At 36.9% G+C, this 23,533-nt stretch overlaps 1 protein-coding gene across 1 annotated transcript in view; it reads right to left on the bottom strand.

Moving 5' to 3' along the window:
* The window catches only part of tenm2b (teneurin transmembrane protein 2b), a 300,496-nt gene that overhangs the window by 89,421 nt on the left and 187,542 nt on the right, over nt 1-23,533 (bottom strand). The window contains exon 5 of the mRNA XM_056262103.1: nt 5,060-5,269. Within this exon, the coding sequence (XP_056118078.1) occupies nt 5,060-5,269 (210 nt within the window). The remainder of the gene's footprint in view (nt 1-5,059; nt 5,270-23,533) is intronic.

The following is a 23,533-nucleotide window of genomic DNA, read 5'->3' as shown; positions in this document are numbered from 1 at the left end:
ACACACACACATGCACGCCGAGGACAAGAACATCAGTGCATACCAATGACTCTTGCTTCAGGGGTGGGAGTGAGCATTGCTGCCACCTCAGACCTGTGCTGTATGTTGAGCAGCTTGTCATAGCCGTGCTGATACAACCAGGGCTCGAATTTCGGCGCGGGATTGCGCATAATTCTAATCATTCCCGCAGGTCTCCCATTTTTAATGCGGGAAGTTCCCGCAATCGTAATCCACACAGATTATAAAATCAAATCATTCTTTTAACAACTCTCTGCCAGACGCAATTTCACAAACAGCGTGAGTGTTCAGCGGTGCCGCGCGTCTTCTATCTCTCCTCTCAAAATGTGTTGTGCAAGGCAAGCATCAAGCGCTGCTGCGATAATACACACTCGCGTTTAGGAGTCGGGACATGACGGAATATTCACTTGCACAATCGGGCCAACAGTGCATCGTGACTGAAGTTTACCATTTGCACGTCTTTTTAAGTCTTACCAGTTTAAACATTCAAGCGATTTTAAACTAATCAGTGCTCGTACGCTCTCCGAGATGATTTTCTATTCGCATTCATAGAAAATCCACCTCAAAACCAGCTGGCCAGTAACAAAAGTTATTTTTCGCGGATTATATTGCTTTAACACGCAAAATTGTCAATTTCGGTCTTCGTGAGTATACTCTAAACATAGTCGCTTTTGTCTTTAATAAGCATAAAACGCATGCCAGTATAATGAACACAGGATCCGTGCACTAGCTCTTAAAGTGACGGTAGCCATATGTGTGTGTCATTAATTTTGTTGTCAAAACAACAAAATATAACTTTAAGTTAAAGGAATCAGGATTAATAGCCTATGTATTTAATTTATTCAGGACTAAAATACTACCCAGTGTTATTTTCCATTTGATTACTTTATTCAGTTTCTGTATATGAATACTAGTGTTAGACCTATTCAAAAACTTTTCTCTTTATTTGTCTTTTGTTTGTATTTTTATTCTATTGTATTTATTTGAGCTACTTTTTTCAATTTAATTAAACAATTTAAATCAAGCTTCCTTGTGATGTGTAAATTCTTAACAATATTACCCCATTGTAAAAATGCAATGAGCGCAAACATTTAGGCAAGATAAATGTAATAATTTTGTTTGAAAAAAACAAACACATTTTCATTATTTTAAAATCTTTTATTTTATTATGCATACAGTACATTTATTTGCTTGGATTTTGCATGATTAAAACAACCTAATTTTTTAACAACCCAGGAATATATTTGATTTAACTTAAATATGCAAGAAAAAGTTGTTTTGATGTGCAAGCAACCATCATATTAGTTAATAATATTAATAATCATATAATCATTAAAAAGCTACTTATTTGCCAAAAATATCTATATTGTTGCATAACATACAAGAGAAAATAATAATTGTTAAGTCATTTATTAAACTTTTTTTTTTTTTTTTTTTTTTTTTTTTTTTACAAATCAACCATCATACTAGTTATCGTCTAAAACATTAAGAAAAATGTATCAAAAATACCAGCACAGAGATAATGCTGTTTCCTGTACTCATGACGAATTGTGATAATTCTTAGAATTCGCATTCTTAGAGCTGACCGTGATTTAAGTTTTCAGAGGAGGAATAAAACAGTTCTGCATGATCGCCTGTATATTAAATGTCTGCAAGTGTTTCACATGCACACAGGAGTAATATAACTGCCTGGTGTCATGTAATGAACCTTCATTATGAAAGGATTACTGAATATAAAAAGCAAACATCTGTGGTATATAATCCCACCTTTCTTAAACAAAAATAGGCCTATAATTTCACTTCTCTAAAATGATGACCCATTTCAGAAGCCGCTGCAGATAAGATATGATCCATATTATTTCTGCTATGCTGACTGATAAAAAAAAAAAAAAAAACTCAGCTGATATAAATATCAAAGGTTTTTCTCATTCTGCATGTTTTCAAAGAGTGTTGAAAGACTCAAAGTTAATTAACACTCTTAGCTTTAAAAAGTGTCAAAGCTTGATGTTAATATATTTTAACTGGAATCACCACAGCCTTCATAATTCAATTAAACAGATACGTGTTTGTTTGCTAGGTTGTGTAGAACACAATATATCTTTCCCGTGATCCTGCATCAGGTTTCATTATGTATGAACAAGAGAAAGCAGTGAAAAAAATATTTTTCAATCTGATTCAATAAATTATACAATTTAATAAAAGATTCTCTGCGTAGAAATAAATAAAAAATGACTAATATTATCATATTCATGTGGTAAATAATTACAATCTCATGCTATTTGATTAATTGCCCAGATGTAACAATTATTTGAATATGATTATAAAGCATTATTCTAAAAATCCAGTTGCTCTGATTACAACAGATTAGAGTACAATAGGTTAAGCACACACAGGAAAAAAGGTTTTTAATGTAAAATGTGTGTATATACCGTTACTACTGAGCAAAAAGAATTCCTAATTAAAACCCACTAGGAATAAAACACACACACACACACACACACACACACACACACACACACACACACACACACACACATATATATATATATATATATACTGTATAACACACAAACAGACACACACACACACACACACACACATATATATATATATATATATATATATATATATATATACTGTATAACACACACAAACACACGCATTAATTACATGCGTTTATGTGGTATGATAATATTAAACAAAACAAAAAATGGGGGGAGGGGACAAAAAAAACATTGCATTAGTGTGAAATGATGTGCCGTTTTTCACATATACATGCATAGAAAAACTGTGTAAAAAAAAAAAAAAAAAAATACAACATATCAGTATTGAACAATATCAGTTTTTTTTAAATATCAGTATTAGACAGAGAATTTTATGGGTTATTTATTTATTTATTTCACTCATTTTTAGAGCTAGGTATAAAAATTAAACAAATTATTCATCTGTACCATTGAACATTATGCATCATAGAAAATTTGGCAGATACAATAGCATTTTTATTACAGCCAATCCATTATTATATATTTATTAATATTAACAACCAGTATGATGGTTGCGCATCAAAATAACTTTTTCATGCATATATGCAAGATAAATATATGCATGATTATACCATTTATGTGGTATTATATTATAATAAATAAACAAGTGTGTGGGGGGGGGGGGGGGGACTACAATACTTGTAGTTTGGAAACTACAATACTAAATCTATTATAGGTGTCTGCATGAATAATGTGTTATGTTCTAAACAAATTACTTTGAATGCACAGGTCAATAAGAAAAATATAATTAATAAGGTAAATAAGAGCAATATAATTAATACTCTGCACACACACACACACACACTAATTAATTGACCATCCAATCCGATTTATACTAAATAAAATAAGCAAAGTGAGATTTCATATTCACATAATAACAATGCTGTAAATAGATATCAGTGTCATTTTTTACTAATTTTAAGAAATGCAAAGTAAAATTTTTCACATTTAAGGTAAGAAACAGATTTCACTAAAGTCAAGGACATTTTTTGTTGTTTTTTGGAGCCAACATTTTTTTACATTACTAATAATAGTTTTAGCATATTAATACAAATGAAATATTTTAGGACAAAATGACAAAAAAGGTTATCAGAGAAATCAGTAGGATCTCTTTCATAAGTTTAAATATTCAAGCAGCATTATGTTTTAGGTCAAGAGGTTACGGAAAACAGGAGGAGGACTGTCAGTACAAGCGTATGGAGAGAGAAAGAGAAAGCGCTACAGAGAGAGATTGGGAGAGAGAGCAAAAGCGCTGTTGCGGGCCGAGGGTGGCAGGCTAGAATCGTCTCTGATCTCTTTCCCGTGACAAACTACTGACGGCACTCAAACACAACACCCGTTTACATGAACACACACCTGTGCCAAATGCACATGCTTTTTATAATAGAGATATTACAAAATGTTGTTGACAAAATGTCAAAATGTTGACAAAAATATATTGACAAAATGTCAAATATATTTGTAATCTATTATTGATATATTTGTTATTCAGAATTTTACAACTGTTGGATGAGTGTAAATGATAATATGAACCAAGCGCTTAAATATTTGTGATAAAAATAAGCAAAGAGTTCACCTGACCCGTGGCTCTCAGCTGAACGGTTCTGACCAAAAAAAAACATTTGTTGTGCTCTGATAGGCTCTCTAACAGCAGGGGGGAACAATGCTGAATGCAAATGCAAACACCGAAAGGTTTGCCCTCATCCTTTAAAAAAAGAGCAAAAACTGTGCAAGGTACTAAAAGATACGACCGAGACTGCACTTGTAACGAGAATAACACTGTTTGTGCTGAACACAATGTGTTTGCACAATTCATTATTAGCTGCAGGGAGCATGAAACCTTTGAAATCGAAGAGACATTTAGAAATAACTTTTGTAGTTTTATAAAATTATACATTTTTCCATCCAGCATAGGTAGTGTTAATCATTTTGTGTACAGTTATATGAATACATTTAATTTTAGGTAAACTTATACGTTTACCAATTTCATCCAATTTATAAATACAGATATCTAGATAATACAACTAATTCGACAGATTCTTAAAGAATCAGACTTTTTTAAAATATATATATATAATAGTCCCTGGTTCAGTTGTGCATGAACAATCATTTTACTTTGAAAGAAAAATGTTTTTCATATTTCAAAATGTAAAAAAAAAAATCATTTTACCAAAATCAATACTATGTGATATCATTGCTTAGTTTTCATTTACCAGTACAATCCCTTTTGATAAAGTCAAACATTATTTCTGGTTCTGTTTTAGTTGGAAATACATTCCATAATAGAAGTTAAACGTATCATGAACACAGTTTTAGCTCGCCTTTAAGAACAGGATAATAATAACCCTAATCTAATTTACACCCTATTCCTAAAATCTGGGTTATGGCAACGGGACAGCCTTGTACAGGACGGCTCATTGTCGTAGTGTTGATTTTGATGATGATGGTAGGGTGCTGGATGAGATGGGGAATGCGGCAGCGCAGTGAGACGCTCTTACCGATGGTGGGGGGCTGTGCACGGAGCAGGTAGGAGTTGGGGGAGAACTCGTCGTCAGGAGGGGGGTCCAGTATGGCATGGGATGAGCCGTTGTCCAAAAGGGGCATCTGACACTCCCTGATGGAGATGGCGGCCTGGTGCAGGGGGGCGGAGGGGGGAGGAGGGGCTGGGGGAAGCAGACTGGATGAAGGCGTGGGAGGGAGGGGGCGACCTGAAGGGGACACACACACACACACACACACACAGTGGGAAAAGTGTGTTACTTTATGGAGTGAAGTTGGTGCTGTTTGATGAAATTACAACAAACTAAAGTGAATCACAACCATTGTTTTCTCCATTTCACAGTTATATTTTATGAGACAAAATAATTTATCCCGCTCAAAATTGTAGATACCCTTGGTTTGTACTATACTAATACTAATGACTCACACCTTTTGAAATTGTGTGTGTGTGTCAATAGGCTTTATGCACAGCTTCACTACTTCCTGAACTTCAGCCAGCCCTTTATTTCCTGTCTGTCATTAATGGACAAACTGATTAATCCAGGTGTGCCTGATTATTGTTACTGAGGCCAGGCACACCTGGATTAATCAGTTTGTCCAATAATGACAGACAGGAAACAAAGGGCTGGCTGAAGTTCAGGAAGTAGTGAAGCTGTGGCATAAAGCCTATTGCTGAAAAAGACGCTACAAACAGACATTATGTTTCCATCCAAAGTTGCGAATTTACCTTGAGCGCAAAATTGGAATATCGAATAAAACACTGTTTCCTTCCAGTGAGCCGAAGAGAACAAAATTGTCACTTCCTGATAAACGGGCGCTTAATATCACTAAGAAAAATGGAAGTTGCTGCAGTAGGAGAAGCCACTGTATAAAATAATTTCCTATATAATAAATTATTTGCGCTTCAGAGCGCACACATGAAACGCAATAAAGTTATCTTGCTTTGGAGGCAGATGCTGCTGTCCAGTTCGGGGAGGTTATTATACTGAACCACTTTGATGACAGACTTTGCTCAGGCATTTCAGAACAACCAAAACAGCATTTCAGATGCTGTGCAACGAGATCGGTCCGATGGTTTGTCATCCATATGTCGTCCCATCGCAAAGTCACATGTCTTCTTTGATGTGCATTGAGGAATTTATTCGGTAAATGTGTTTCCATAAACGTCATTCATGTGCATGTTTTCATATAGAATAAATCCGACTCAATTGAGCGCATAAGTTTCTTATGTGCACTTTTTTATGCAATATCCCAAAATGGCAGATGCATGGAAACATAGCTATTGGTGCTCGAAAGAAAGAAAGGGCATGTAACCTTTTGAATAAAATAATTAGTTTCAATTCAAAACGCAATTTTTATGATTCCTCTTATTTATTTATTTATTTGACAAAGGGAGTAGGAAACAAACGAGAGCAGGACTGTACAGTATGTGCAGCATAAATCCAGCCGCACTGATTTTAGATGGCAACACTATCTGCTTCTAAACTGTCACCAAAGACACTTTCTTTCACATATGTTTGTTCTCTGGATTTTCAATCTCTTCACAAAGTAAACTCTGACACAAGTTCTACAAAAATGAGACGGGCAGACAAAAGAAAACATAAATGAAAACTGAGAAATGGAGCATTGGAATACAAGGTAGAGATACATCAAAACCAGCTGCTTGTAGAATAAATACCACATTGAAAAGGGAGAATTGTGAAGCTTTGAGACGCTCCAAAAAACCTTCAACTCTAAAAACCCTGGTCTGAAAGGAGGTCAGCTTTGATGTGGCTTTTAAATTAATGAACAGGCTACATACAGATAGAACATACGGACGATCTGTGTGCACGCAGTAGGAATGCGCAATATAGCGAAAATATAAAATTATATATCTTGAAAAATTGTTACAATATTTATTTGCACTTCATTGGCTCAAAAGATTTTTTTTTTCCAATAAGAGGAAGGATTTAAACCAAACTGTAGCCAAGTAGATTTAGCATTTAAAATTAATTTAAAATACAAAAAAAAATTAAGAATAACCAAGCCATGTTTTCCTGTTTTTATCACTAAATGAACCAAAAAATATATTTAATAATTTCAATATATTCAATTCAATATATACAATTTAATTAAATGATGTGCATCAATTTAAGAACACACTGTAATAATTTTCGACATTTGCGTAAAAAAAACAAAAACTTTTTATGCAAAGATCTCTGAATCGATCAACTAATTATTAATGTAAATGATAAAAACATATCAACTCTAACACTGTTTTTATAAGGTAGCCTAACAGCTTAGATGCTATCAATACTCATCTTACCTATAAAACCAGTCTAATGTCACCTTCCAAGAAGCTTAATGGCCAAATAAAAAAACAATAAAATCATCACAATAATGGTTAATTTTATAACAAAATTATTGTGAATATATTATGAATCTTCAATACGACGACGACATCAAGCTGTAAAATGCTGCAGTGGTTTTCTCATTTGGATGGCCATGGTGATGACACAACAAGCTGAGAAAGGGATTCAGATACATGATCAAACCATCAAGCACATGCTGGGTTTGTGATTGGGAGCAAGGCCAGCTGATATATTCTGGACATTTTACCACCCCATGCTATCTGCACTCGTGTGCAGCCAACAGTCAAAAGAACTGCTGTGCTGGAGTGGAACTGTGTCATCGGGGCTCTCCATGTCATGTCTACAGTGACTAATTTAATCAATTCCTCTCTCTGTGTCTATGACAGCATTCAGCCCTGCTGTGGACATAACACACACACACACACGCACCCGTTGTGTTTTCATGTTGTATGGGGACTTTCCATAGACATAATGGCTTGTATACTGTACAAACTGTAAACCTTCCCATCACTGAAAATGTTCTGCATTTTTACATTTTCAAAAAACATCACATCCACTCACGAGGACCAAAAAATTTCTCCACAAGGACAAGGACACACACACACATACACACACACATACTCCAAATGTAATGGCTCTCATTCACAACTAATTATGAACAAGTGTTCTTTCTTACTGCTGTGTAAATGTCCTCGCACAGAAAAAAAAGGGCCATTTGTTCTTACCCTATTTCTAATATTTGTGAATGTGGACTTAATACAGGAATTCCTACACTTTTTTTGTCAACTAGCCTAACCCCTTTAACCTAAAATATTTCCTTGAATTATCACGTTCACAGTTCTCTGGTGTCGTTTAATGGTCACATTGACATGCAGGTAAACAGAAATATAATGACTTCTATTTTATTTACTTTTATTTGTACTTGTTCTTATTTTAAAACTATTTATTTCATTCCACATTGTTATGAATAATGAATTATTATCCAAAACCTGGCTTAATAAATAGAATAATTTTTACATAAATAATAATAAGCGATTAGGTCAAACTACACAATAAGTTTCCATTCCATTCTTTAAATGAGACTTTTATATCAGGACTGTTAAGATGTTACATTATTCCAAGTTATAATATATTAAAAAGATAGTATGTTTATACACTGAAAGGTTTGTATGTATCTGAATTGCATTGTTTTATGTATTTTTAAATGAACAGATGCAGACAAAAAAATGTGCGTCATATAATTAACTCAGTGTTAACTCGAGTGTTAAGTGTTAACTCAGTGATGAATCACGATTTATGCACGAAAATGTTTGCGCATGCACAGATATGTGCGTATACCCGGTCACAGTGATTTTGCCAATAAGACATGTTCCGGGATCAATGTATTTTGATCAGCAGGAAATGAATAACAATGATGTAGAAGCACCAAACCCTGGTTGTGAGCCTAAACTTCACATAAACTGTAAACTTGTCTCTCAAATCTGATTGGTTGATTGGAATGTTGATCCAGAAACATGTTGCACTTGGTGAAATCATGTATACGCCTTGCCCCACTGTTATTATGATTTAACATCCTTTTTCAGATGAGTGGACGAGAAAGAGAAAATCTGCAGTGGCACTTTATTGTCTACCATCAAAGGAGGAAAGATGGGAGAGGACGCAGTCCGACTGTGGGAAAAAGAGTGACAAATCACACCGTAACAAGCGCAATTTATCACTCACCACACTCCTTTATCTGTCGGGTACACAGAGCAGACACCTGTGGCAGACCAGGAGACAACAGCACACACACACAAGAGCTGCAAACCACACACTCTCTCTCACACACACACACACACAGGCGATCTTGTTGCCTTTCGCTGTCCTCTGTGAGTGTGAGTTGGCAGGTCTTCAAGCTGGACTGCAGCCGTTAGCTCTGTTTCAGGACTGATCCTCTCAGGCAAACACAGTGCAACTCCTGCACAATCCCTCTCACTCATTCTCCCTTTTCCCCTCTCTTTCTTCCCAACCTTTTCCTCTCTCGCATTCCCTCTTGATCTGCTGCATCTGCGTTCACAATAGTTCGGTCAGTGACATTTGTGAAGATTTATCATATCGGTGTCCAACATGACAAACAAAGGCAAAAGAGGATCATGGGCACAGAGGGGGGGATTGGGGGGACACAGTGAGTGTGCGTCTGTGTCGCCCCGCACAAAATGGGGGGTATCATAAGTCATGCATCAACTAAGCAACACATGAGGCCGCCAAACAAAACAAATTTTATTGGCAAGATTATCTCGCAGAACACAATTAAAGCCTTCAAACTTCCAAAATAACTACAATTATCAACTCAAATCAACTGTAACAAGATCAAACACAATTCTCTAACTCTAATTGTTCAGGTTAATCACAATAAGCTTAATAATGCCATTTTGCCAATAAACTTTGAATGCAGCTCTAAAGTCACAGAAAAGAACACAAAATAACTGACTCACAATATAATTATAAATCATTTAGTTATGGAATGGGATCTGTGTTAGACAGGATATATAGAGGAACCATTTATTTCCTGGAGGTTCATGTTTTAAAGCTCAAAATAATTAATTGAGTTCAACTTTATTTGTCAAATTTGCACAAACTTTATCTCAGATTTTAAAATCCCTAAACATTGGTGTAGTAGATTATAAAAAAAAAAAAAAAAAAGGAATCTTACGAAATTCAAATCCCAACACATTGTTTCGATGAACCAGCTTTCTTGAAGGGATAGTTCAACCAAAAAGGAAAATTCTATCATAATTTATCCTCATATCGTTCTAAACCTTTCTTACTTCTGTAAAACAAAAAGGAGGATATTTTGAAAAATACAATGGTGTTCAATGAAAATTAAATAAATAACTTGCCTAAACATTCAACTCAATGATTTTGAAAATATGCATTTTGTACATGCCTAATTAACAGGGTTTTTAGGTCAACAATATGAGCAAAAAGCTGATATTTATGTGCTTTCATTACTGTCTAAGCAAATAAATTCAGATACTGTATTATAAACATTTCAGATTTCTTTCCCCCTATAGTAAAGCTATAAAAAGAAAGTGGAAATGTAGGTGGAAGAAGCAAACGGGAATGATGGTGGACAGCAAATTTGGCTTTGAAAATACATAAAGAAAGCACAGTATCTAAACTATAAATGTTCAAATTTGGTAGAGGTAGCGCAGTAGAAAACTGCTGTGAGTCCTCTCAAAATCTCTTGACTGTCTGAATGTCAGTGGTAGCAAACACACTGGCCAGCTGGAGAATCACAGTCAGCAGGTTTTTGGGTAACCTCTTCAGAAGTGCAGTAGTTCCCATGGTGACTGGGCACCTGTGGTTTGTAGATAAATCTGAGGGAAATGGAGTGGGCCACAGTAAGTTCCCTTGATAACACCCGTAAGCGATAAGTTCAAAGCAGCACGATGCTTCAGCGTCCTGGATGGTTGTGTGAAGTTGTGTGTGAGGGTAATTATGAGACGTTAAACTTGAGAAGAATATCTAGGGAAAAATGAACCGCTTATGCCAAACACATGCAAAAATATCAAGAGCTGTGCAGGTGTATGTGAGGATTTCTCTTTTCTTTTATAGCTTGGTTGAAAACAGGTGTGGGAGCTACCTTTTCATCTCACCGTCTGTCTCTACCCATCTGTGTTTCCTCGTTTCTCTCTCAGTCTGTTTGCTTACAGTGATTCTCCATTTCAGTGTTGTGGGATGCAGTAGAGCTCTTGACTGTTGACCAATGTCTGTTTTCTGGGTAATAAATCTCAGCCTTGAAGAATAGCAGAGTAAGTTCTGTGTGGTAACCTTGGCATTGATTTTAATGACCAACACACATTCATAAAACGCCCTTATCGATAACAGTCAAACTCCCATCAAATCCTTTAATCCTTGAAGACTATAATGGCCAAACATCATGAACCGATCAAATTGAAAATAAGCCACAAAATGTTTTTTTAAATTTCAGCATCTATGAACACAAATGCTCTTTTAAAGTCAGCCAACACCAAGTCAAGTCCAACTATATATATATACAATTTCTTTTTCTTTTTTTTGCTGTCATTTCAGTGATAAAGGAAGTAAGAGAACAGACTGGAAATGACAGGCAGAAGCCACTCGTCTGTATATATACACGAGACACTGTGCAATATGTCGCTGCAAATGCATGACACACCAGGCTGCGTATCTAACGGTTCTTTGCTTCTTACATGATCTAATGCACTCTTACAAGATGTGATAGTTGGCAATAATGTGATATGACACTGAAGTCACTGAGATTTGACCCTTTCTCTTTAAAGCCCCTGAGGACAGATTGCTAGTAGGGAGGGGCTCTCTATTTTTGGGAAAGGCGCAACAGTTTGGGGGCACATGGGACATGACATTATAGCTATGTTCAAAAACCTAGAGAGCTGCCTACGGAGACAATATTTAAAGGCATTATAGGTACGCTTCTGACATTGCACGCATTTAAAGACTCAGTTCTTGTTTTCTACCATGTTGAGGAAATGATGGTGCTCTCACTTTACCCAACTACTAGCAGACTAGCGCTCAACAGATTGCTATCTCTATGAGATATTTCATAGAACTGATTCATAAATCATTGATTTTAAAATTTTAATTAAACCATTTAAATGAAATCCAGAAAACTTAAAACAGAAAGCACAGAATTTGGTCAAAAAAAAAAAATGGAATTTGAGAAAAAATAAACATTTTATAGTGCTCTAAACATGCAATTTATTTTAAAATTGTAATAATTTATTGTTAAATTGTATAAGTTTCATGATTTCAATTAATTAGACATACTTTTTGAATACTAACATTTTATTTAACCATTAAAATGGAAGTCCAAAAAATTCAAAAACAGACAAAAAAAACAGAATCCAGAAAAATTAAACCGCAAAAATTGAATTTGGAGAAAAAGTAAAGCGGAGTTTGGGATAAAATAAAACGGATTTCATAGGGCCCTACAAACAGCATGGAGAATGGGTTTGTGTTTGATTTTGCACTAATCACTGAAAAAAGATGACTAAAAAAATGGACGAGATTGTGGTAGGAGAAACACAGTTGAATTTGTTTAGCTCCCTCTTGCCATATCTCTTTCTTTCCTCTCACAATTTTATTGGTTGTTGTTCATCGTTGCTCTCCGATTTATTGAAGGTGTGCACCTGAAGCCATGTCAATCAGATTTCAAACATTTCAAAGATGTGGGGCTTTGCATCTATATGCCATTTTAGCCTTTTGGTCAGGCTAGTCACAAACATCAATGGAGGCATATCAAGGATGTCATGGTGAGGAAATTTTCACACGGTATATAAACTTGTGACAACCCCGGTATTACAGATAACATTGGAATGATAAGTGATAAGTGATATCTGACTCCTGATGCACTGTGCTGCGACGCTGCAGCTAGTGCTGTATCTGTATGGAGAATAGCAGACGCTTTCGGTTTATAACTGTAGTAGCAAGGAGATTGTGGCAAAGATTGCTTAAAAAAAACAGACTCAGCTGGGGGAGCCCATCCTCCTCTGGCAAACCACAAATAGCAATAAACTGTATGGTATGGCATGTATAATACTTTTTGTCTTTAATGAATAAATTGTTTAATATGTTAACAAGACAATGTTCACATTGTATATGTATATTGACTGATTTAAAGTCTTTCAAGCCAATCCTATAAAACGGCATTATTCAGTGACTCATGCTTCACTGTCTGGCTGGTGTAGATGTCGCTCCCTATGATAATTTATAGTCTTTGAAATCCATCCTAAAATGACTGGAGGACACTCAGGCAGTGCTCTGTGAAGCATCACAGGCTGTAGAATGTTATGACAGATTTTAAAATTCTATATAATAGTGTCAAAATAAATATAAAAAATAAAACACTAAAACTATAATCAGTGTATAATCAATGTACAGTGTGAAAAAGGAATACTTATTTTCAACTTTGTGAAAGATTACATTTAAGTGTTATTACATTTTTAAAGATTAACTTTAAGTGTTGACTTTAAATGTTATGTAAATATAAAAATAGCACTATCAGCCAATACTGATCAATTAAAAAAGCTCTAAATGTCACGCAAAAATAACTGAAAGATATCCAAAAAGTTATAAAACAAAATTGTACATAACTAGTTAAAGTACTAAAATGTTTTGAAATTCCCAGTAAAAACAGGCTTCTTGCTTAGTTTAAGTAAAGCTTTCATGTATTTTTCTCTGATTATATGCTGCAAGCTAGAGTATTAAGATACATGGTAATATCAGTACTTATCAGTCAATCTGGATCGGTTTATCATAAAAGAGAGTCTGCTTGTGAATTGCTGAGTCTGCTCTCATATAACACAAAGCAGCACTTAGGACTTCTCTTCTGTCATCAGCTTTTGGCTCTCCTACGAGGGCATGAATAAATCACTGCACCAACCCACCGACTGCAGCTGCCTTTGACATCTGCTATGTCAAATAGACGATATTCTTAACTGGTGTCGCGACAGAACAAAAGTGGCCTACTTTTTTCACCCTCTCCTCCATTTTTTGCTTCTTTCTCTAAAGCTTCCTCCCCGCTCCTCCATTGAACATCCTCCCACCAATACGCCTTCCCATGTCTCGAATCTTAAGAACTCTGCAGCCTTGCCAGGGATCAAAGAGGATGAGTTTCATCCAATGAGAACGCGCCTCTCCGCATGACAACACTTGGCTCGTTCCAATCAGCTTGCATCATTTTTCCAATCACTTCTGTCTGGATCACTGGCATAACAAAATACGATTTATTAGTCTGCGTTCTCACATTGTCTCAAATGTTGTTTCCTCTTGAGCAGTTTATTTTCTGAGCATCACAAACGGTGCCTTCTAATCCATAAATAGGGATTACTAAATTTAACTGAAGCCTTTGAAGTTAGTGCACTAGATTTGGTCACAGACACACCATATTGCCCTGAGTTTTCCACAGCAGGTCTCAGCGGTAATGAGTTTATGAATCGGCGGCCTCGCAATATGAGATTATCAACGACACAACGTCTTCATTAATATTTGTCACTACAAAAACATAATATTGCCCTTGTCATTTCGAAACATATTGCTTAAATATCACACACAAACCTCAGCGAGAGGACTCACACACTGGACAATTCCTAAACTTCTCCACTGCTATAACTGGAACAAGTGCTGTCTAAGTGATGAATTATTGAAATAAGCTGTGCCTAATCTAATGGAGATTAGGGTTGTTCTAGTGCTTGGAGGCAGATGTCAGTCAGAGCTGACACATGTGACAGCCGTGTGTGTCAGTGTCCAGAGGCGATGAGAAGGGCCCAGGGGAACAGCTGTCTTGGGTCATTAGTGAGGAGAGGGCTAGTGGGCAGGGTGGTCAACCCTGTATCAGGCTGAACAGTGTGGGGCTGTGACCGTTGACACGTGGGCTGGGCAAACCTTTGATTCCGGTAAGGCTGAGGAACACTGCACTGAGGCAAACTCAGCAATGCTTTGCATCATCAGACCCCGAGGAGAAGAGCAGCGGCTGTTGTTCAGCACAGCTCCCCCTATAGAGTATCAGTGCTGGGAGTGATGCAACTCTTGTACAGCAAGGGAGCTATCACAACATACACATGCACACTCACTTAAAAGAAAAAAAGAAAAACAAACAGAAAATAAAGCATAAATGGTTTCAATTCTGAAGGATACTCTTCTGAAGCATATTATGCATTTAGTTCATGCTCCGGCCACCTAGTTACTGTTGCTTACAAGTTTTATAAAACATTTCATTAGAAAGAACAGGAGAGTATTGAGTAAATGAGTGTTCAGTGTTCATAAAGAGGTGAAAAAATGGATTAGCCATTATTCTTACATGGGCTTGAATGAATAGTAGCAATTCAAAGTATGTTTATCTGCCATTATTCTTTCAAAGAAATTGTTAAATTGCACAGAAACATGCAGATCAGAATCAAGGCAAACAGTTCTTGCCGTCAAATACAAAGGCTTAATTTAGCTGCAATTTAAAGTGAACATATTTGTTTCTAACATTTCTACTATGCTTTCACTAATGTGAACTCTTTAGTTCAATCAACACTATGGAGTGACATTAAATTTACTTTGAAACATATGTAGTGCTTTCTAATGACATACATTTAATCGCAACATGAACCTCAAAAGATTTATTTAAAGAAAAACAAGAGCATATATCCTCTTTGGGTAGCATGTGTCACTATTATAACTGACCTGGCAACAATGTTTTAACATATTTTTGGATCACGTCCACAAAATTCAATCAAAACTATAGCCAAATGCACAGATGCTCCATAGACTTCCTTGAGAAAAGAGGAAAAAGCTTGGTTGAGAAAATGGCGGATGGCAACAGTTGCTAAAGTAGGATGAACAGTAACGTTTTTTTCTAAATGCAGGCTCAGTGATGAGTCAATTGTTGGATAAGCAACAAAATGCACACAAGTGGACAGTCTTTAAATACAGTAGAAAACATTCTATTGCTGTTTGGGGAACAAAAACTAACTTGCTATGAAAACAGTGTGCACTGTCACTCTGAAGTCTAAATGAAAATGGGTTTATAAATATTAATAGAAATGAGTCATGCTTTAAAAAATCTCGCTCTATAAGACACTTAATTTAAATGATTGTTGAAATGCTGTACATTAGCATGACAATGATAACAAGTGCTACAAAACAAGCCGTCTTGCATAAAGCTTCATACATTCAACAGAGACTGAAAGAGAAAAAGCACAGCTGTAATTAACATGAATAAAAGACTGGGGATTTAACAGCAAACACTAATTCCATATGACCTACTTATTCAAAAAGCTTTTCCAGGCTGCCTCTGGTTAGCTATACCGGAAACATCAAAACAGCAAGTTCAAACGCAAGTGACACCATTTGCTATCCAATCATACTATACTTTTATGCATATTTCTCAACAAGAACTGAAACTAAAACGTATACTACAAAGCATGAAACGAGAGACCATGGCAGACGGACTAAACTTAGTCCAGACTAAACTCCTGTCCATTAAGGATGATGGAGTGGGCCTTTGAGACGCAGGCCATTAGGCTGGAGGAGTGTGTGTGGAAAATGGGCACCATTTCTCACGTACTTCCTCTTTGACAGCACCAGTGATGATACTTAAAGCATGGGCAGGAGTGAGGGAGTCAGAGATGAGCGGTGGATGAGAGATATGAGCGTGTCCCTGGAAGACTGAAGCTGTTGGACAACAGTGATGGGATGGGAGAGGGAGTGTTCCCCTGTCTCTAAGAAATGTTGAAATGTAGGCCAGGGAAGAGAGGAAGGGAGATGAGGGGCCGCAGAGGTAATGGCTCTATGACTCTCCATAAATCATGAAATATGGCAGCACAACATCTTGAGACAGTACCGCCGCTCTCAATACACAGAGTACGCATTTTGTGTAGGGCAACAACCCCAGCGGTAAAAATAAATAAATAAATAAAACTTTCATTCTTATATTAATATTAACTTAAATATAAATATAACAATTTAAAAATGTGTTTTTATGGTGAACACAGTAAGCACTTTCGACACGCCATTCCCGCTTCTGCTCCGCCCCACCTCATGTTTACGGCTGGATGCAAATTATCATAATTGATGGACAACTGCCCGGGAAATGACAACAGCACTCTGGTGCTGAGAAGCCAAAAAGTAAAAAAGCCCAAGATAAATCCCAGCCATCACTTTCTGTTCACAAACATGTGAATTTGTTTTTCTTTTTTTTTTTGCTATCGAAGTTAAAGGGTGAGATTAAATGTGCTTAATAATGTTAATGATTTGACCACCACCATACTAATACAATTTATGTAATGTAATTTCAATTATTTTATAGACCCTTTTTACTGGGGCATGAGGGATTTCAATTACCAGATTTCAATTTAGTTTAGAATTTAGTGCTATACATTGCATTTTGAACCATGATATTTGATATCATATTGATAAAGATATTTGTAGGGCTGTCATGTTTCCTAAATTAAATTCGAGTGTTCGATTTAAAAAAATCCTCGATTGCAATTTTTTCAAAGAGTCGATTAACCAGCAAAATACCGGAATTCCACAGATGAGAATCCACGAACTTAATCCACGCATTATTAGACCGTTTTCTAAGGCTGCTCAGTATATTAAAACAATTAAAAAATAATAATATAGCATAGTTGTGCTATCATTTATAAACCTACGCTAACACAGGAGAATCCATCAATATGTTTAAACCCTAGTTTGCATGTTTAGATGTCCACATGTTCTTGTTAAAAAAAACTACAGAGGCTGTAGCATTTCTATCGCATAATATTCAAGATTAAGTGGACATTTGAATTAAATGTTGTTTGGCCAATATTAAACAAGGATTTGATCATGCTGTAAAGTGTAACAAAAACAGCCACCACTTGCACCCTCAGCCAGCATTTGTTATAATAAGTAATGTACACAAGTTGATTGTTTAAATTTAAAATTATGTACAATACATATTTTAACAGTGTTGTTTAATAAAACCATAAAACTACTTACCGTAAAACTTCAAATAGTAGCCCGGGCTTTTATTTACCCAAATCGTGGAACTGCACCGGCTTGTATTTGAGACAGGCGTCTATGAGACAGGCCTTTATAATTTAGTGTTGAGATGATGTCGTTCATTGATTGTATAGGCCTGTCTCTAATCTCTAAAAATCTCCAAATGCTCCACGTGAAACTGCGGTCTTCCGACCTTTTACTATCGCGTCAATTGATTTTGATTAATATGCGCGAGGGAGAGAGAGCAGGACAGCGCTCGTTGTTTGAAGACGGGAGAGTGCGCGCGCGCGGTCGGGGTGCTCTCTCTCTCTCTCTCTCTCTCTCTCTCTCTCTCTCTCTCTCTCTCTGCTCGTAACGCGCCCTGTCACACAGTCTCATCCCAAGTCATATAACTGACGTCTTGGGACGTCTTTTGACCATACGTCAATATCCGCCTTTTTAGGGTAGCCTACCCTTAAACGTCGGTTTATGACGATCCTGGGACGTCATACAACTGACGCTTTACCTTTAACGTCAGTTAGGTGACGGGGTAGGTTTAGGGGTAGGTTTAGGTCTGGGGTAGAGTTAGGATCCGATAACGTCATCTAACCGACGTTTAAGGGTACCCTAAAAAGGCGGATATTGACGTATGGTCAAAAGACGTCCCAAGACGTCAGTTATATGACGTCTTGGGATGAGACTGCGCTGGTCAAGCGCAGCAGTCATTCTATTCTACATCACTCATCGATCAAAAAAAAGGCTTTGAAGGGACAAAAATGTGCTTTGGCGGCCGCCAAAAAGCGGGCGATCTGGCGGTTTTAGAGGATTAAATACAACCCGAAACTAAAAAACAGACCCGGCCTCTATTTGAGACCGGCCTTTATTTACCCAAACCTGCAGCCACACCAGGCGTGTAAAAGAGACAGGCGTCTATTTGGGACTCGGTTATTATTTGAAGTTTTACGGTACTTTTGATACTTTCTTTGAACCAATTATTATTGCCTCATTGTTATTATATATCCATTTTAAGTAACTTTAAAGGCTGTTGTTCACTTAGGTATTTTTATAACCACAAAAAAAAATATTATCCAATTACTCGATTAATTGTCAAAATAATACAGATTACTGGATTACCAAAATAACTGTTAGGTTTTATTTAATATGTAGGCTATCATTTTAGTTTGTATTTTATACAGTAGAGCTACAATTGTAAATCGTTTTTAAAAAATCATTCTATTGAAGATCTATTCCTACCCCTATTGTAGTTGTGTGAGGTGGACAACAAATATTCAATTTAGGGCACAGATTTGGCCAGCAGCAGCCCTGTTTTAAGACATAAAAGTTTAACTAGTGATGCTATAATGATGAGTTTCATCTTGATAAAAAAATGACAAGGTAAAGCAGTAAAAAACAAGCTCCAAAAAAGTAAATTACTAAACTGCATGAGATATTCTGATAATTACAGTATCACAGATGCAAACTTTGATTGCAATCAGAATGCAACAAGTCAAACTTTACATATGGGTGTGTCTCCTGACATAATCAAAACTCAGACGAATATAAATTAGCACTATCATACATTCCAGACTTATCTGACAACAATCGTTACATTTAACAGATGAGCAATGTCAGCCTGAATATAAACTCACTTGTAACTTACTGTGGAGGCAACGCTTATTCTCGCGACACTGATGCTCATTCAAGGCGAACGATAATTTGATTATAATGAGTAATATTTAATTTGAGTCATTTCTTGGTGAGCTAAAAAAAAGGATTTGGTTGGCTAATTCAGTCATACATACGCGCGCATACAAAAGAACTATACTAAATAATGTACGTGGATGTTTACGCTGTCGTAGAGATTAACACATTGCCGTTATGACTCAGACTCTTGCGTGATTAAAACCAATTAAAACTATCCTTCCCTTGTTTATCTCCACATGAATTAGCATACCTCACTATAATTATAACGAAAGTAAAAATGATGGCATACTGCATAGTGTACCAACGCATCAATTTACGTCTCGCGCTGCAATCCTTGTCACCATTTATCACTGAACTTAAATGTATCTCCTCAGGAAAAGAAGAAAACGCCGCTAAAAGTCAAACTCCCTGTGTCACTGAGTCGTAAATGGATCTAATATAGACAAAATGAGAGCCTTCTGTCAAATGACAGTCTCTTACCTTTCCTTTTCTCCATACTGCGAGAACAGTGTCCTCTCTCTCACTGTCACTCAGTCATTCTGCTGTTACAAGAGTGCTGGGCTCGAGAGCTTGCTCCTCAACGGCGCGAATTTTGAATCCCCGTGTTGTGTTTGTGTCGTCGTGTTTGTCAGTCAGGCGACGCGTGAGCTGTTTAGGTGTGTCAGGTGCGCTGATGGTTGTACCACGAGATGCGCCACAGCCAGCGGTTCACCGAGACGCGGGCGAATGAGAGAGAGAGAGAGCGAGCGTTAGGTTGGTGAGGTGAGCTCATAGTGTGTGATAGTCACTGAGCTGATTTGAATCAGGGCTCCTCCTGCGCGCCCCTCACGGTTATTCTCCTCTCCCAAAAATATATGCGCTCTGGTGTCGCGGCTCCGTGCCTTAGGAAACCAAAACTGATCGCATCGGATACGCAGTGATGTTTTATCGATATTTCATCACTGACGCCGTTTCCAAAGATCGATATTAATTAATTGGGTACTGAAAGATTCATATTTGAAATTCTTACAGCCAGAATATTATGGTTTTGAGCATGTACATGTCTTGCTGAAACTGTCATTAATGGCAAGCCTCAGCGGGCAAAATGTAATGCAGAGATATGAGAATTTACAATCCGGTTTATCCGATTTACTCAACACTACGAGGCATGATACATACATACGTTATGGTGACCATAGGCTAAAAGTTGTATCCACCTTGCAGTATTTTGCAACGCGAAAGTAAGCTGTTTTCTGTGTATGTGCGAGACTTCAGATTATAGCCACTAGGTAAATAACTACAATAATGAGAAAGTGGTATAACTAATGGCAAAATGGTAAACCTATATGTACTACAAACCAGTGCGTTTATAAATGCGATAATGATCAGTTTGCAATATCCAGCAGTAGCTATAGCTGAAAGATTTTTGTCCTTATAAAATAACAGGAAGCGGATGACACCTGAAGTCTTGCACATTAAATTTACTAATGGCTGCACAATTTTTATGTTGAAAATAAGGTGGATAGAAAAATTAACAACAACAACAAAAACTTCTTCTTTATCGCTTTATTCGCTTCTCACAAAGGTCAGAAGCGAACAGTGGTGTCTATTGGAACAAAACTGGATGAGCATGTTGTGACTGGTTCAGAAAGATCATTTGAGGTAATAAACTAAAGTTGAAAGATTGAATTCCAATTATTAACATTAAACCTTATTAACGTCTGTTTTATCCTCACTTAAATGAATCAGTTCAGGAGTATAAGGTGTTTGCTGTCACATTATTACAACAGAATCAATTTCCCTGGGATGTTCCCTGGGATTTCTGGGATGTCACAGTGTCCTCGCCCAGGGCTTGTCAGCTGTGTGCTCTTAATGGTATGGATACACTCATGTCACTGCATATTATGATAATACATTAGGTGCGAGTTAGACATTATTAGGGAGCACAAAACATTACCCATGCAGCACCTCTAGCACTGCCAGGTGGTGTCACTTTCCTCCAAGACAAATCTGAAGGCACACCCTCCCTTTTAGAGATATCGGCTGCGAACACAAGAAGAGATCTCATTAGAGCTTAATTCAGAGACAAACTGTCTCGCCTAAAACTGACGTTCTTTTGGCATGGGGATGTATTTGCTGTGTTGCGGTGCCGCTCCTCGACCATTTCCAAGAACCTTCGCATTGTGCGGAGAGACACTACAAAGCAGCCGGCTCTTCCCACGCGCGGGCATCCGTCCTCATTACCCCAGCACGGGCCCTGCTGCCAGCACTCACAAAGAAGCCAACCGCCCAGAGACAACGCAAGTACTGCTCCTCCAGCACACTGACAAACAAGAGAGAGCGGTGCAGGAATAGAAGAACAATGGAGGAGAGAGACTGTATGTGCCCATATTTAAAAGAGCAAGAGAGCAGGCCAAGCTCAGCTCTTTGTGTATGCAATCGCCATAAACCAACTTAAAAACTAGTGGAAAATGTGTAGGCACTGTTATGGCATCTAAGGAAGGCTTGGCGTAAATGGTTGATAACATACATGTTATGTATTGTTTTGGAAGTATGCCCATTCTGTCAGTCTTTAACAAGGGAAATTGAGAGTGGTGGGTGAATACCCTAATAATACATTGTTTACATTAATACATTATTAGCTAACTGTAATATGTACATTTCTAAAATACATAACTTGGACACAATCACCTCTGATAACAGGTCACTCTAAATTGCAATGTAGACATGCATTTTCTGTAAAGCTGCTATGAAATAATATGTATTGTGAAAAGCGCTATACAAATAAATGTGAATTGAATTTAATTGAATACCAGGGAAAATGGTTGCAATCCTGTATACAGAACAACTCAACGGCCTTGTGCAATTTATGACAAAATGAAACTTCCTTGGTCTTGCTAACAAGGGTAAAGATGACACACACAAACAAACACACACAACTAAGAGAGAGAGAGAGAGAGAGAGAGAGAGAGAGAAAGAGAGAGAGAGAGAGAGAGAGAGAGAGAGAGAGAGAGAGAGAGAGAGAGAGAGAGAGAGAGAGAGAGAGAGAGAGAGAGAGAGAGAGAGAGAGAGAGAGATCAAAAATACTTAGTGCCCTTGGTGGTTCACTGAGATATGACTCCAAACTCCCGAGTCTCCATTATAGGGGAGAGAAAGTAAGTCTCGACTGATAGCCATGCACAGAAACACTGAAAAAAAAAATGAAATTAGCTCAAAAAGAAAAACCAAACTTGCGCAGAATACTTTTAACACAGATCACAACAGTATCACCAACTAAACAAATAAACTGTCTGACCTTGACCCAAGAGGCAAGACAAAATACAGTAACCTCCCCCCCACCACCACCCCACACACACACAAACACAAACACACACACACTAATCATGTAGAAAATATCAACATATGTTTAAATCACTGAATCACTGACTATGAATGACATCATCCTCATCTTTTATTGATGTCTAAATGCATTGCACATTTCTATTTCATGACAGGTGGAGGCTATAAGTGTGTTCCTGCTGGACTTGTCATTTCATATCGTGCTACAGTCAAGACCAAAGTCTTTGACCTCTGTTCTGGGTATCAGTGCACAATAGACAAGTTTGAGTTACTAAAGTTACAAACATACATGTGTCATTCAATCTATTCTCACTTTTCCATATTATCCTATCCAAATGCATAGCAAGCCCATGCAACCACTAACAAAACTTTGCTTAAGTTGACCCTAAAGTTACCTACAAAATATTAGCAATGGCATTTGAAATTAGACACTAGCTTATTTATTTATTTAAATACTACTACTAATAATAATAATAATAGTAATAGTACCGGTACTAATATATACTGTATATAAATATATATAAATAAAACTCCTGAGACATGTGTGTGAAAATGTGTGTGCTGCATGCATTAGCAACAGAGCGCCACTAAACATTCAAACAACCAGCA

This window comes from Rhinichthys klamathensis, unplaced genomic scaffold (genome assembly GCF_029890125.1).
Source record: "Rhinichthys klamathensis goyatoka isolate OS25496 unplaced genomic scaffold, OSU_Roscu_1.1 h1tg000191l_1, whole genome shotgun sequence".
NCBI lineage: Eukaryota > Metazoa > Chordata > Actinopteri > Cypriniformes > Leuciscidae > Rhinichthys > Rhinichthys klamathensis.
Note: the sequence above shows the minus strand (reverse complement) of the source record. Positions and strands in the feature narration are given on the sequence as shown.